Source organism: Triticum urartu, chromosome 3A (genome assembly GCF_056163025.1).
Source record: "Triticum urartu cultivar PI428250 chromosome 3A, HENAU_Tu73, whole genome shotgun sequence".
NCBI classification, from domain to species: Eukaryota; Viridiplantae; Streptophyta; class Magnoliopsida; order Poales; family Poaceae; genus Triticum; species Triticum urartu.
The window spans coordinates 692,307,883-692,322,825 of NC_141875.1; the positions used below are offsets into that span (position 1 = coordinate 692,307,883).

General features: G+C 46.0%; 1 protein-coding gene and 1 pseudogene across 1 annotated transcript; both read left to right on the top strand.

The window, feature by feature from the left end:
* The first annotated feature begins 626 nt into the window (after window positions 1-626).
* Window positions 627-3,156, top strand: LOC125547224 (protein FAR1-RELATED SEQUENCE 9-like; annotated as a pseudogene).
* A 9,764-nt stretch (window positions 3,157-12,920) lies between these two features.
* Window positions 12,921-14,406, top strand: LOC147981703 (glucan endo-1,3-beta-glucosidase GIII-like). Its single transcript, XM_087514047.1, has 2 exons — window positions 12,921-13,079; window positions 13,300-14,406. Exons 1-2 carry the CDS (start codon window positions 13,007-13,009, stop codon window positions 14,229-14,231), a joined length of 1,005 nt encoding a protein of 334 aa, XP_087370173.1. The 5' UTR covers window positions 12,921-13,006; the 3' UTR covers window positions 14,232-14,406.
* The last annotated feature ends 537 nt before the right edge of the window (window positions 14,407-14,943 follow it).

Here is a 14,943-nt window from a genome sequence, read left to right on the forward strand (position 1 = left end):
GAATTTCCTATTTGTTTCATGTGTGTGGCAGCTAGAGATTCAAATTTGTTTCGTGTGTGTGAGTCTCTGAAAAAACATGAACACTTATGTGTCTCTGACTCTGAAAAAACATGAACACTTGTGTGTCTCTGAAACTCATGGAAAACCATATGTATCAGAAACATAGGTAGGATTTTCTATTTGTTCTATGTGTGTGGCAGCTAGAAATTCAAATTTGTTTCATGTGTGTGAGTGGAACCAAGGCAAATACCAAGCACACATGTGTGCTTGCTCTATCTCTGCAAAACATGATCCTCTCTGTTAGTTGATATTTATCAACCTATGATACGATTTTGAATGTGTGTGCTTATGTGAGAAAAGGCCATTGACAGAAAATTTGTGTGTAAATGAAGCTGAAAACCGTTGATAAATGTATCTGTGTACCTGAATTTCTGAAACAACAAATATAACTGTTGATAGAAACTATAGGAAAATAATACTTTCAACCAAGACCTCTCTATTTACATGAAAAAACATGTGCCTTATTTTAGGGAGCTGGTGCTGAAGGGGAAGAGAGCTATGTCCAAGAGAACTTTTCTGTCGATAATCATGAAGATTCAGAGGGATTGTTGCATGCTGATGATGTGATGCAAGATGATTCAGATGATGGAGATGTTTCATCACAGCCACTATCGCCCTATGTTGGCATGGTGTTTGACACATTTGAGGATGCCCAGAAATTCTACAATGAGTATGCCTTCAAGTTGGGATTCGGCACACATATATCTTCTACAAAGTACAACCAAAAGAGAGGATAGAAGCAAGAGGATGCAATAATGATCAAGAGGGTCTTTGGGTGTGTGCACGCTAGAAAGCCCGATAAACCGGAAACAAGTAGCACCTCAGAGAGCATTGCAACAGACACAAGCAACTCCAGCAGGCGCCCTGGTGCTGAAATAGATGTGACAAGAACGCGTCAGAAAAACAGGATTCTCCGTCATGATTGTAAGGCACACATGATTGTTGGGATTAGGGAGGGGAGATTGATAGTCACTTGCTTTGTTGCAGAGCATACACATCCACTGATGCAACAACCAAAGCATGTTAGATACTACCGCTCGCACCGCAAAATACCTGCTGAAGATTACGAACTCTTGTTGACGTTGCATGATATTAACCTGTCAAATTCAGATTGCATGAGTTTCCTTGGTAGGATACATGGAGGTGACCCTAGGATACTGCCGTACGTGAAGAGGGATGTTGCGAATGAATGTGCAAAGCTTAGGGAAGCGATAACACAACAGGACATGGATATGACAGTGAAGTACTTTGAGAGGAGGAAGGTCGAGAATCCAGAGTTTTTCTTTGCGAAGCAAAAAGATCCTGCAACGAACTATGTCACTGCATTGTTTTGGGTTGATGGGAGGACAAGGGCGTTGTACCCGAAATATAAAGATTTCGTGTTCTTTGACACAACTTTCTGCACTAACAGATACAACATGCCCTTTGGTCCTATAGTTGGTATCAACAACCACCTCCAAACCATTTCACTCGGGTGTGCTTTGTTGCCGGATGAGACTATTGAAACGTTCAAGTGGTTCTTTGAGCAATGGATGGTTGCAATGGACAATGAGCATCCAAAGAACATAATGACTGACCAGGACCAAGCAATGGCAACAGCTATAGAGCAGGTGCTCCCAAATACTTGCCATAGATGTTGCAAGTTTCATGTGTTTGGCAACGCGCGTTCTAAGTTGGGGAGGCTGCTTAGAGATGAGGCGTTTGCAGATGTGTTTTACACTTGTATCAACAACTCTGAAACGGTTGAAGAATTTGAGGAAACATGGCAGCACATGTTGGAGTGTTTCGAAGTTGCTGAAAACAAACACTTGAAGAACATGTGGCGAACAAGACATACGTGGGCTCCAGCGTACTTCAAGAACAATTTCTTCCCGTTCACAAGCACGACAGGCAGGTCCAAGGGGCTGAACTCATATTTCAAGACAATGATTCGTCCAGCTGATTCTGTATGGAGGTTTGTGCAACAGTATGAACTGTGCCTGGAAACTGTGCTTGATCGTGAGGACAATGCTAGGTTCACTGGTGAAACGACGGCTCCTCCACTATACTCTCGGTAGGCCAGCTTCACTATACCAAAGCAAAAAATCCAAAAAAATGTTTTTTCATGATTTGTTTTGAGAACTTTGCTTCCTTTTGTGATGTTGCAGATACAATATTGAGCGCCAAGCTGTTGATTACTACACACACAACGTCTTTGGCAAGTTCCAGAAACAAGTGCCTGCGTCTACGGGCTACATTATCAACCAAGACACTCAGTACCAAGGGCGAGGCCTCATGTTCAATCTAACATCAAGCTTATATGAGAACCCAAAGCTCTTCTCTGTGCGTGTTATGATGGATGAAGGGGTGTTCCAATGTAGTTGCCACTACTTTGAGATGAATGGCCTGGTTTGCGCCCACATAATAAGGGTGATGGTGCACCTCAATGTGCAAGTTATTCCACAACAATACTTGTTGGAAAGGTGGTCTGAAGCAGCAACAACAAGCATGGCCAGAACTGGGCGATTGCTGGAATTTGGGCACCCCTCGACAAACACGCTCAAATACAACTCCTTGTGCTGAAGGTTGACATGGCTCGCCTCTGATGCATGTTGCAATGATGATACATACAAGATATTAGATGAAGCAATAGAAGTTCTTGAGCCTGCTATAGCAGCGGCGAAAAGAGGGGTACTGCCAGAACAACAAGCAACGCAGCGCAGTGAACCCCCAACGCAACCTGCTGCTGCAACGGGAGCGTTGAGTGATGGCTTACCACAGCCTCAAAGCAGAGAGATGCTACGAAACCCAACGCGTGTCCCAAAGAAAGGCCGACCAATTGAAAGAGAGAAGAGGAAGAAGACTCTGGTGGAGCAGCTAGATGATAAGCAGAAGAAGAAGTCAAAACAAGAAGAGAAGAAGCCAATGCCAGCAGTGAAGCCAAAATCTGAAAAAAGAAGTATTCGCTGCAAGTTCTGCAAAGAAGAAGGTCACAACGTGTGGACCCCTAAAAGCTGCAACAGAGGCGGCAACAACACCGCCTACATGTCAATTCTGCTCCGAGGTGGGGCATACTGTACCAACTTGTGCATACTAGAGAGCCATGATGACAAATGATCCAAGAAATGCCCAAGCAACGCAACTCAACCTCTAGGAAGAAAAAAATGAGAGAAAAGACTTGGGAAAGTTCTTGGTCCTGTTGAAGGATGTTTTGCATTTTCTTTTCAGACTCACTGCATGTGCTTGAGCAAAAAACATACATAAATACTCTTTTTTGCAACCTTGATGATGTATTCAGGTTCTATTCCAATTTGAGACATACAAAAAGATAGCTCACATTTTTGTTACAAGATATGTTATGTGTGTCTTGGATTTGAGACATACAAGGTATCTCACACTTTGTGCCGTAGTTTTGAGGTCTTTGCCATATTTCCAGTAATGCTTTGTTTCGTGAATGTACCATTTGCATATACATGAATGTACCATTTGTTTCAAGTTACGACATCATGTTTCCGGTGCTTGCAAAAAAGCTATTGTATACATGGATGCTTCTACATGGCATGTGTTGTTATGGGTAGGACACCTTATTTCAGAAAACCAATAAAAAATGCAACATGGATAGTTCACATATCTGCATGGATAGTTCAGAAACACTAGTCATTTTCATTCATCTCTCCATCAGCATGATAGCACTCAAGTTCACATTGACAGCACAACATGGGTGATGCTCCAGTATTTCAAAATAAAAAAGAGGAAAAAAGGGACATGCCCCAGCATGATACATGCTCCAGCTTGGGTTCCACAAAAGATAAAGTAGATGGTTAACAACATCTTGCTATTTCTAGTTACACAAAAAGGATCTAGCGCATACATTTATCCACAAAAAAACAGTCTAAAACTATCTAGGAAACACTTTGCTCCGATTGACATTTTCTACGAGCTACTCAACAGTTTCTGAAACTCTTCGGCTGAGTTGAGTGTGTTTTGAGGGTGCTTAAAAAGCTTCGCTGCAACAAATGATCGGAATTTGAGCAACGACCTCGTGTCCTGGGCATACAACAAGGGAGCTTCGTAAGTTAGTTAGGAGAAAAATTGAAAAACGTGATTACCATTAGAAAACTAGCTAAAATGGAAACAACAAGTGCTCCGAAAACAACAAGTTATTTAGCTAGTGTTGTTGCATAGCAAAAAGGGAATACCACGCTGAATGGTCTCATCCCCCTGCCAGTTAGATTCTCCATGTATAGAATAGCAAACAACCCACAATCAAACCTGCCAAAATAAAAAAAAAGTCACAAAATACATATAAAATTTGCTCACTTGACAACAAAACATAAAAAAGTTGTGGATGGACACATGAAAAAAAGGAAAATGGTCAGAGAACAATACGTTGTTGACTGTTGCGGGTACCCATTCGGGCTGAGACGATCAAACTTGTCAAAGTCAAGGTTCCATGGGTTTTGTTCTCTGACCAAAGTCTTGAAGTTGGCTATCTACAAAATTTGATATTGCAAAAATATGGATTACATAGTTGTATCTTCTATGATTGGTACCACAAACAACAAAATTTATATAGAGAAAAAATGAAAAAAGAGAAAGGAAAGAGGTGTAGCGTCTATACCAGATTGCAACATGGCTTCTCAAGGATGCTGACATAGTCAGGGTCATCACCCCTCGAGTCAAAGACATTGAATTGTTTGTGCATCAAGTTTGCAACCACAACTGCCCAGTGTCCGTCCTTGACAATGGTGAAGAACAACTGCAAAAGTAAGAAACAAAAAATAACTTCACAAAAACAGAGCATGTTGCGCTAGGATAGCTTTGATGAAAGAACAAAAAGTTTTTTACTTGATCAGATTTCATGATGTTGTTTCTTTCACAGGCCCTCTCAAGATCTTTGTTGCAAGAACGTGTCTGAAATGAGCTTGGGTCCATGGCAAGCTTGGACTAATGCAAAGAATAAGGTATTGGTTAGAAAGATATGGAAGTTGTGGGTAGAAACTCTATTGTGAAAAATAAAAAATGCATAGTTGACTCACGGCTGTATGCTGTGAGAACGCAAACTTCCTAGGTTTGCTTTTGCTATACATTTGCTTGATGTTGAAGCTTTGAACATAAAGTGACATGACCTCATTGTTCAAATGTGCTCGCTTTTTTAGCCCATTGCTGAAATGCTTGAAAGAAACATCAAACCCACCTATCCTAATGAATGGAGGTCTGCATGTTGCAAAAAAATAGTGGCTCGGTTAGTGGCAAACAAGTGGATGGAACGAACAATTTATCAACACAAAAAAGGGCTAAAACACACTTACAAGGGCTCGCCTTCTGGAGGGTCCTTTATGTGGTAATTTGTGCAACAGTATTGCTTGTATATGGCATCATCGGAAGCATTAACTTTGATCTTCTTCATCCTCTTCAGCTTCGGTGCGTTTTCCGGCGATTTTTCAACTCTCTTGTGTGTGGGCTTCTTCGCATCACATTTTCCCCCTCTGCTCACTTCAATCACCACCTCCTCTCTTGTCTCAGCTACTCCTGCTTCTGCCCCACAATTGAAAAAGAAAAAGAAAAAGAAACAAGATGAGAAAAAATAATGGTTTGGAGCATGGAAGTGCTAAGTTTCTGTAAACAAAACAAAACATGGGTTGGAGCACAAAGTAGATGGGGAAAGATGAGTGCAATAACCTGCAGGGCCTGTCGAAATTGGAGGACGTGTTGCGATGGTAGTCACATCGTAAACTGGCCCAGCTGAGGTAGCTGGAGATTCACCAAACAAAGGGCTCCTCGTACGGATCAACAAGAAGGAGTCCAAATCTGCAACAGAAGTTTTTACAGGGGATGTACGAACTTGAGGAAACTCCTAAAATAGTAGATCATCATCACTCCCCGGTTCAAACAATCCAAAAGAAGGTCCGTCTTCAAGCGTGTCTGGCCTCCTCGTCAGATTCACATGTGCAAAGCTTGGGCTGCGAGGAGGCTTAAATTTAGTGCCGTTTACCTTGCTGCCTGAGTCTTCTCCCCTGCCATTGCTCTGATCATTGCCGTTGTTTTGACCTACTTCCACTGCTGGTTGCTTGGGCTGTTGCGGAGATGGTAGAGGGGCAGTGGCTGGTTGCTTGGGCTGTTGCGGAGATGGTAGAGTGGCAGTGGCTGGTTGCTCGGGCTGTTGCGAAGATGGTAGAGTGGCAGTGGCTGGTTGCTTGGGATGTTGTGGAGATGGTACAGTGGCAGTGGCTGGTTGCTTGGGATGTTGCGGAGATGGTACAGTGGCAGTGGCTGGTTGCTTGGGCTGTTGCGGAGGCGGTACAGTGACAGGATGAATGTTGGGCTGCTCCGGATGCTTGGGCTGTTGCGCAAAAGGTTCAGTTGCAGTCCCATCAGACATGCCTGCAGCAGAAGACCCCCCTGGTACACTGAAAGTGATGCCTTCACCTTCGGCTCTCTGTCCATGAATGCTGCACTCAGCTTTGTGTGCCTCAGACAACATTAGGCCCATTCGCTTGCAGTACATGCCTTGCAAGACCCTCCCAAATGAGCTGAATGCAACATTAAGTTCTCTAGCATGGAGCTCTTTGTGCTTATTAAATATGACTTGCATCTGTGGGGGCAACTGCGATGCACGGAAACAATGGCTTTAGATTGGTAGGGACAGTAGTTTGTAACATGCCAGTGAAATGAAGATGCAAAAAATATGAAAAAGGAACAAGGAAAAAAATGAGTTGCGAGAAAAAAACCACCTCTAACTCCTCGATTGTTGGCAATGCATGGAGCCACTCCTCCAAAGAGCCGCACACGTCGTCACCACTCTCCATGTTAGATGGAGGCGGCTCATGCACATGCTCTGCGCTCCCATTAGTACCCCCTGTGCCAGCGTGAGGTGGGCTTTGAGAACCCGCATCTGCTCCCACATGTACATTTTCTTGCATGTGGGAGCTCTCAGGAACATCTGGAGTGTGTGTTGCGCCCCCAACAGCACCCCCTTGGTCGCTGATTTCCGGCAATTCCTCTGTGACATGTTCACTGGCAGCTCTTTGGTGATGCTGATCTATATATGACATGAACTCAACTACTGCGTACGGTGTACTGGTCCTGAACTGCATTACAAAGACGAGAAAATAGTTAAGAATTGCAACAGACAAATGTCTTCTATATAAAAATAAAAAAGCAAAGTCTTTCAGTTTCAATCACTTACTGGACGCTTCCCAAACCCATCATCCAGGGTGTCCACTGCGACAACAGCATAAAAGTCCCTTTCATGAACAAAACAAGCTCTAGGAAGCGAGTAGTTGATGGTGTGATCAACTAAACATCCTCTTGGCACATCAAGATGGTCCATGTAAATTATCTGCAAAAAAGACACAAAAAATAAAAGAAAACATCAGCGCCTCAAGAAAAAGATTTGTTGTTGCGGATAAAAGGAGTGGGATGTTACAGGAATCAAAGGGGGTGTACCGGAAGCATTGGTATACATCCACCGATGAGAAATTTCCGTCTACCCTCATTCCTCTTATCTTGGTATTTTTTAACTTCTCTCATCACATCACACAGGATATGCTCATCCCACTCGAACTCATGGACCATACTCATATCTCGTAGGGTGTAAAGATAATCTAGGGGGACCATGTTTCCTGTCCTAGGAGCTAGGACCAAAGCGAGGCACGGTAATACCCATGACCTCTCGATGGTGTCATCATCATCTGCTTTTGATAAGACGGAAACTGCGGTGGCTATCGGAGCCCTATCCCCGCCGCCCAGATGAACTTCACGGAAATCAGCTTTGCCCCTCTTCCCAAACTCTATCGGTCTGCTACCATATGGTACATTGAATATCTTCTTAACCATGTCTTTTGAAAAGTGGATCTGCTTGTGGTCATTAATCCTGCAATTCACAAAAAAAATCAGTAGATGTTGCGAGAATAAAGAAAACAAAAGGTGTTATGCAACAGAAAAGAAATACAAAAAAAGCGAAGATTACATACTTCAGCACACGATTCTTAGGGTCAATGTTCATAACAATGAAATCAAGAAGCTCTTCAGGAGGAGGGACCAAAGGAGATATAAACAGCAAATCCCCGAAGCTGGACTTGCTTATTACATCTCTCTTTTCCCCTTTGATTTCATTGGCTATTTCACGCAGCCGCTTTGCCGACCAATGAGTTTGGAAGATAGGCATGCTGCAAAACAAGGTTTGAAAGAACATTAGCTAATCCAACTAATTTCAGATAAACATGAGCTAAAAATTCATGGAAATGTATTGGAACAGTAGCTAAAATTTCAGAGAAAAGATATATGTAGTTTCAGAAGTAAAAATTGAGTTCCCTGTGCTATAAGCTAGCAGTACAAACATTCCTGTAGTTTCACAAACATACGCTACAGACATAACCTACTAACTAGTTTCAGAAATGTAAGTTTCTCTAAAAAATAGCTACTGTTTCTGAAATTACATATCTGTTTCTCTGAAACTACAAACTGGATAACTGCATTAGCTACAGAAGATTTGAACTAAATAGAAATTACATATATGTTCCTCTGAAAAAACAAAATGGATAACTGCATGAGTATTGGAACAGTAGCTTCAGAAAAAAGAAACAAGGGGATCCTATAGAAATTGCACGCTCCAGAAATTCAGAAACACACCTATGAGTTTTCACAACTATGCGAGTTGGCTGCTTTGAGTTTCAGTCCAACGAAGGGCTGTTAATCATGCATTTCGTGAAAATGCAATGGTTTCCGCAACTAGTTGATCAGGCTCTGAATTCTGTTTTAGACGCTTTTTGTTCTAATGTTAGTGTTAACTGAATTTAAGCTTCAAAAGGGGTGTCTGAATTCTGCAACAAGTTGGTGGCTCTGAATTCTGTTTTAGAAGTTTCAGTCCAGCTTGAAAGGGTTGTCTGAATTTAAGCTTGAGAGATGTTATAGTCAGCTCGCTTGTTGGTCAGCTGCATTATTTAACTAGGTGAGAGCACGTCTGCTAATTTGTAGCAGCAATAAACTGAACTAACATTTCAGCAACCTAAAACACACATATCCAATGCAAAACCATACGTATGTTCTATAATTTTGACACTGTTTCGTTCCTTCGGGAAAATGCATGCTCAAGCAATCAAACAGGGAACACAAAATCAATTAGTGCAAGTTGGGGCCCGACAGCGAGCAGTAATAGATCACGGCGGAAATGCATCACGCGGTGGGCGGGACGAACAGCAGCCTGGGTGGAGCCGACGGGATGGGAGCATCTTGTTCGGGGGGACGGGGAGGGTTGCCCGATCCATACCTGTTAGCCACCGCCGAACCCGTCATCGTCGTCGCCACCGCGGAGGATCTGCGCCGCCGCCCCCGCCCAACGCCCTGCGCCGCCGCCCCCGCCGCCCAACGCCCCGCGCTGCCCGCATCAACCCGCCGCCGCCGCCCAACGCCCTGCGCCACCCCATGCCGCCGCCCTCCCCTCACGAATCCAGCCGCGTACCCTAGCCCTCTCAGTCGATAGAGATGGTCAGTTGATAGAGTCGATGAAGAGATGGTCAGTTGCAAGAATAACCATACTGAAACAACGACTCTGTTTCAGAAACGCACGCGCGTCACGCGGAAGCAGGGAGGTTGTCGTCCGTCCGATCAACAGAAGATCCGACGGACGCGGAGCCGGCGGATGCGGCGCAAGTGATCGGTCGGGTGAAGGAGAGCTTTTCCCATAAAAGAAAGGAACAAAACTGAGAAATAAAATTATAAAACAACTGATCACAAAAAATGGAAAGCAGAAAAGAAAGAAACAAAAAAGGCATAAAATTGCTGAAAAATAGAAAACCAGATGAAACAACGTATAGAAGACTCAAGGGAAAAGTCGACTGGAGTCCGTACCACCTCACAAGTGTATTTCTCGAATACGCACGAGCGTGCGTATTATATTATAAAGAAGGAGTGGGTGAGGAACCCAAATCCACATATGAAGGTTTACATCATGGCCTAAGCATGCCACATCCGCGCCTCCTCGTCGAGGAAGGTCCTAAGCTTACAAAACTACTCACGTCGCGCCCACCTAGCTAGCTCTGCAGCAACGCCGTTCCAGTCCCCCTTGAGCAAGCCCGCCGTGCACCAAGCGTTACCTTCTTCCACAATTTGCATGATTAGCCCAGATAGCGAGGGCGCAGCACCATTGAAGACGATTGCATTACGGTGTTTCCACATCTCCCAAAGAACCAGGGTGATGAGGACGCGCATGTTCTTTGGTTTGTCCGCGCACCACTCCACCAAAGTTTCATGCCCCTCCGGAGTCCAAGCTGGCTTGCCAATCGTAGTGCAAAGCGTCCTCCAGATCGTCCGCGCAAAGACACACGTTAGCTCGATGTGATCCAAGCTCTCTTCTTGCTGGTCGCAGAACGGGCAGGCTTCCGGGTGTGGTAAGCCGCGTCGAGCTAGACGATCCGCTGTCCAGCAACGGTTCTTCATTGCGAGCCAGAGGAAGAAGCGACAGCGTAGTGGTGCCTTCGACTTCCACGTGAATTGGGCTGTAGTAGACACCTCGCGTCCAGCAAACCTTGCCGCATAGGCTGACTTGGCAGAGAACATGCCATTGCTCTCCCAGGCCCAAGATATTGTATCCGGCACTCCCTCCTGCAGGTTAAACTCCTGGATCCGATGCCATAAGCAAAAATACTGTCCGAGAGCATCCACCCCTAGGTCCGGCCTTATATCCATAGCCCAGGCTCCTGTGTCGATCGCATCCCTGAGAGAACGAGTCTTCCGCTTGTGCGGGGGAACCGCTGCATATATCATCGGCGCAAGCTCCTGAAGGCAGAAACCCTCAAGCCATCGATCTTCCCAGAAAAGGGTACGGTTTCCATCCCCTACTGATATCTTCGTCGCAGCCTGACAGAGAGCCATAGATTCCTTGGGGACTTTGATGTTGAATTCACTCCACGGTCTCTGCTGATCCACACGTTGTAGCCAGGGCCAGCGCGCCTGCAGGGCCATGTTCAGCCATGCGAGGTCTGGGATACCTAGGCCGCCCGTCCACTTAGGAGTGCAAACCGTTGCCCAAGCAACCGAACAGTTTCCGCCATTCGCCTGGCTCTTACCGCACCATAGAAAGCCTCTGATGATCTTGTTGATGGCATGGATGGTCTTCTTCGGAAGGGCAAGCGCGAGCATTGCGTGAATTGGAATAGAGCATAGGACCGAGAGGACGAGAGTGAGCCTGCCGCTCTTAGGCAGTGTAGCAGCTTTCCACTTGGGCAGGCATTGTGCAATACGTTCCACCAGACCATGAAGCTGAGCGGCGGATGGCTTGCGCAGGCATAACGGCAATCCAAGGTATTTACAAGGAAAAGTCCCCAGCTCACAGCCCAGGACAGCCGCGGTGAGCGCTTTTTCTTCATCAGAGCAGCGGATGGGAATTGCTTCGGTTTTGTTGAAGTTCACTTGAAGGCCAGAAGCTGTCCCGAATAGACGCAGGATATGCAAGCAGGCCTGAAGGTCGTTGTCCGTCGGCTTGAGGAAGACAATTACATCGTCGGCAAAGAGGGAGATCCGCTGCCGCAACCCATGACTTGCAAGCGGCGACAACACATCCATCTCCACCGCGGTTCTGAACAGATGATGGAGCGGCTCCATAATGAGGACGAAGAGCATTGGGGATAGAGGCCCACCTTGCCGAAGACCCTTGCAGTTGAAAACTGGAGCTCCGGGAATGCCATTAACCATGATTCGAGTGGAAGAAGTAGCAAGTAAGCCTGTGATCAACTCCAGCCATCTATTTCCAAAACCCATCGCACGGAGGACTTCGATCCGAAAAGGCTATTGTACCGTGTCAAAAGCCTTGGAGATATCCAATTTGAGCATGACTGCCGGCTGCCGGAGCGCGTGGAGCCTTCTTGCCGTGCTCTGGACCAACATGAAGTTGTCGTGCAGCGCTCTTCCTTTGATAAAAGCGCTCTGGTGAATTCCAACAAGGTGTGGCATTTCCTCCGCAAGTCTGCAAGCCAGCGTTTTGTCGAAGATCTTGGCAATTCCATGCATAAGGCTGACTGGTCTGTACTGTGAGAGCTCGTCTGCGCCTGGTTTCTTCGGCAAAAGGGTGACCAAAGCTTTGTTGAGTGCTGCCAAGCCTCTAGTGTCTCCATTGTAAAACAATGAGAAAGCCATCATGATATCCTCATGAAAGCCCTCATGACCACCTCACAAGTGTAGTGGGCGATTTGTACCGTTTAGCTACTGTTCATCACAACCAGCAACAACAAAAAAGCAGGCTAGGGTCTCTCAAATGAAATCACTGATTTCACTGTAAATTATCAAATGAAAAGTAAAGTGTGGGTTATAAGATCCGATTTCTCGTAAAACCACTGACTTCACCGTAAATTAGTTCTGTCCGTGATAATGCCCGTGCCATAACGTACGCACAGACAAGTGGCAAGTAACTTAGCTAGGAGTGGCTGGAAGCAACAAAGTGCGCACTGTCCAGGGCCACTATCAGCCCCTGAGACGGGCCAGGTCAGCGGTCATCGCGGCATGGAAATTCCACGAGCCGGACAAGCTCTCTATGTCGCCATGCATGCCCTCCCAGCGATGGAGCGCGACCTGTACCGGCACCGGCACGTCGACGACCCGGACGCAACGCAACGCGTGTACGATGGGTATGGCCGGACTGGATGGTGACACTCGTTCAACCGGTTTCCACAGGCCAATACACATTCTTTTTTGTTTCAAAAGGGACAGGCCAATACACATACAGGTGCTATGGCAATTGGTGGAAAATGGAAACCGATTGTGTTCAAAAAAAACAAGGGAAATGGAAACCGATAAGAAACTGCGAATGGTGGACCGGATCGGGAGCGAACGTGTATTATTGCGCCAAACTTCCCGATAGTGCTGAGATTTTTTTGGGTATATAAGAGACGAGTTTGCTTGGTACATTCATGCAAATAAGGTGATAGTACCGCACAAGACACCTCAAGATACACAGAGATAGGCGAGGAGGATGGCGCAGCAAGGTGTTGCTTCCATACTTGCCGTGGCCCTGGTCCTTGTTGCCTTTGCATCATTTCCCGCAGGTAATATGCTTACTTAGACGTGTGTACGCATGTATATCAACATATTTTGTTGGAATCGTTCATACAAAATTAGCACACAATATTTTTGTATGCAATATTGCATGAAAGAGTGCATTAATTAAGCATTAATCGCTTCATTTGTATTTGGGCGGTGGTTACATGCTGCACATAAGTAACAAATCTAACTCATTAGCTCTTGCTGCACATTAATATTTTCCAGTGCACTCCATCGGCGTCTGCAACGGCGTGATCGGCAACAACCTGCCGGCGCCGAGCGACGTCGTGAAGCTCTACCAAACCAAGGGCATCGATGCCATGCGGATCTACGCGCCGGAGAGCAACGTCCTCAAGGCGCTCAGCGGCACGGGCATCAGCCTCCTCATGGACGTCGGCAACGGCGCGCTAACCAGCCTCGCAAACGACCCCTCCGCCGCGCCCGCCTGGGTCAAGGCCAACGTGCAGCCCTTCCCGGGCGTCTCCTTCCGCTACATCGCCATCGGCAACGAGGTAACGGACAGCGCCGGCCAGAAGACCATCCTCCCGGCCATGAAGAACATACAAACGGCGCTCGCGGCCGCCGGCCTCAGCGGCAGCATCAAGGTGTCGACTTCGCTGCGGTTCGACGTGGTCAATAACACCTCCCCGCCCTCCAACGGCGTGTTCGCGGACACATCATTCATGGGGCCGATCCTGGACTTCCTGGCGAGCACCGGCGCACCGCTGCTGGTCAACGTGTACCCCTACTTCGCCTACAAGGGCGACCAGCAGAACATCAAGCTCGACTTCGCCACCTTCGTGCCAGGCAGCACCACCGTGACCGACAACGGGCTGACGTACAGCAACCTGTTCGACGCCATGGTCGACTCCATCTACGCCGCACTGGAGAAAGCCGGCAAGCCCGACGTTAAGGTGGTCATATCCGAGAGCGGGTGGCCGTCGGCCGGTGGGGTCGGGGCGACGGCGCAGAACGCGCGGGCTTACAACCAGGGATTGATCAACCACGTCCGCGGGGGCACGCCGAAGAAGCCCAGCTTGCTGGAGACGTACATTTTCGCCATGTTCAACGAGAACCAGAAGACAGGGGATCCGACGGAGAACAACTTTGGGCTGTTCAATCCGGACAAGTCGCCGGCCTACTCCGTTACTTTCTAAATGCAAAATTCATGCATTTCAGTCAACCACTCGTCTGTCTGTGTTATGTTCTAATTTTTCTTATATCTCCAATAAAACAAGTCACAGAAACGGAAAAAGCTGAGTAAATTGCCCTTTGAGAGAAAAAGCTGAGTAAATTCCACTGTTTTTAATGTCAAATTTTTACCCTCAATAAGGTGAACGTGTGTCAAATTTTGCCCCATCTATTCATTTGCTCTCGCACAATGTGACACTACGGGCCTACTAGAGTGACACGGCGGACCCATCTTTCTGGGAGAGACTAGTATAAAATATCACATTAGGTGATGAGATCAATGAGATAATTTAAAGAAAAATACAAAACATGTTCAAACATTCTCAAAAAAATTACAGACACATATCAATATTTGATGTACAATCTCAAAAAGTTTCAGCTCCAAATCTGACCTACAAATAGAAGGAAAAAAAGGACAAAATCAGATAGAAACAGTGTCAAATTATTATTCACCCAAAGATGCCACTATTCACATTCAAATTTGTGTTTTTAAAATCTCTAACTGTACATCGAGTTTTGAGCTGATTTTTTTTCGGAGTTGTAGACATACCCCGCAGCTATGTTGTCAAATAATTCAGTTATTGTTGGAATGCCTAAATATGAAATTTTGTGTTTGATCTCATTAATCTCACCTAATGTGAGATACTATACTAGTCTCCCTTGGCCAAACTCGATGGC

Excerpts from the sequence above, each read along its gene's own strand:
- LOC147981703 (XM_087514047.1), top strand. The coding sequence starts at position 13,007 with ATGGCGCAGCAAGGTGTTGCTTCCATACTTGCCGTGGCCCTGGTCCTT. Across the intron at positions 13,080-13,299 it reads CTTTGCATCATTTCCCGCAG|TGCACTCCATCGGCGTCTGC; the intron begins GTAATATGCTTA and ends AATATTTTCCAG.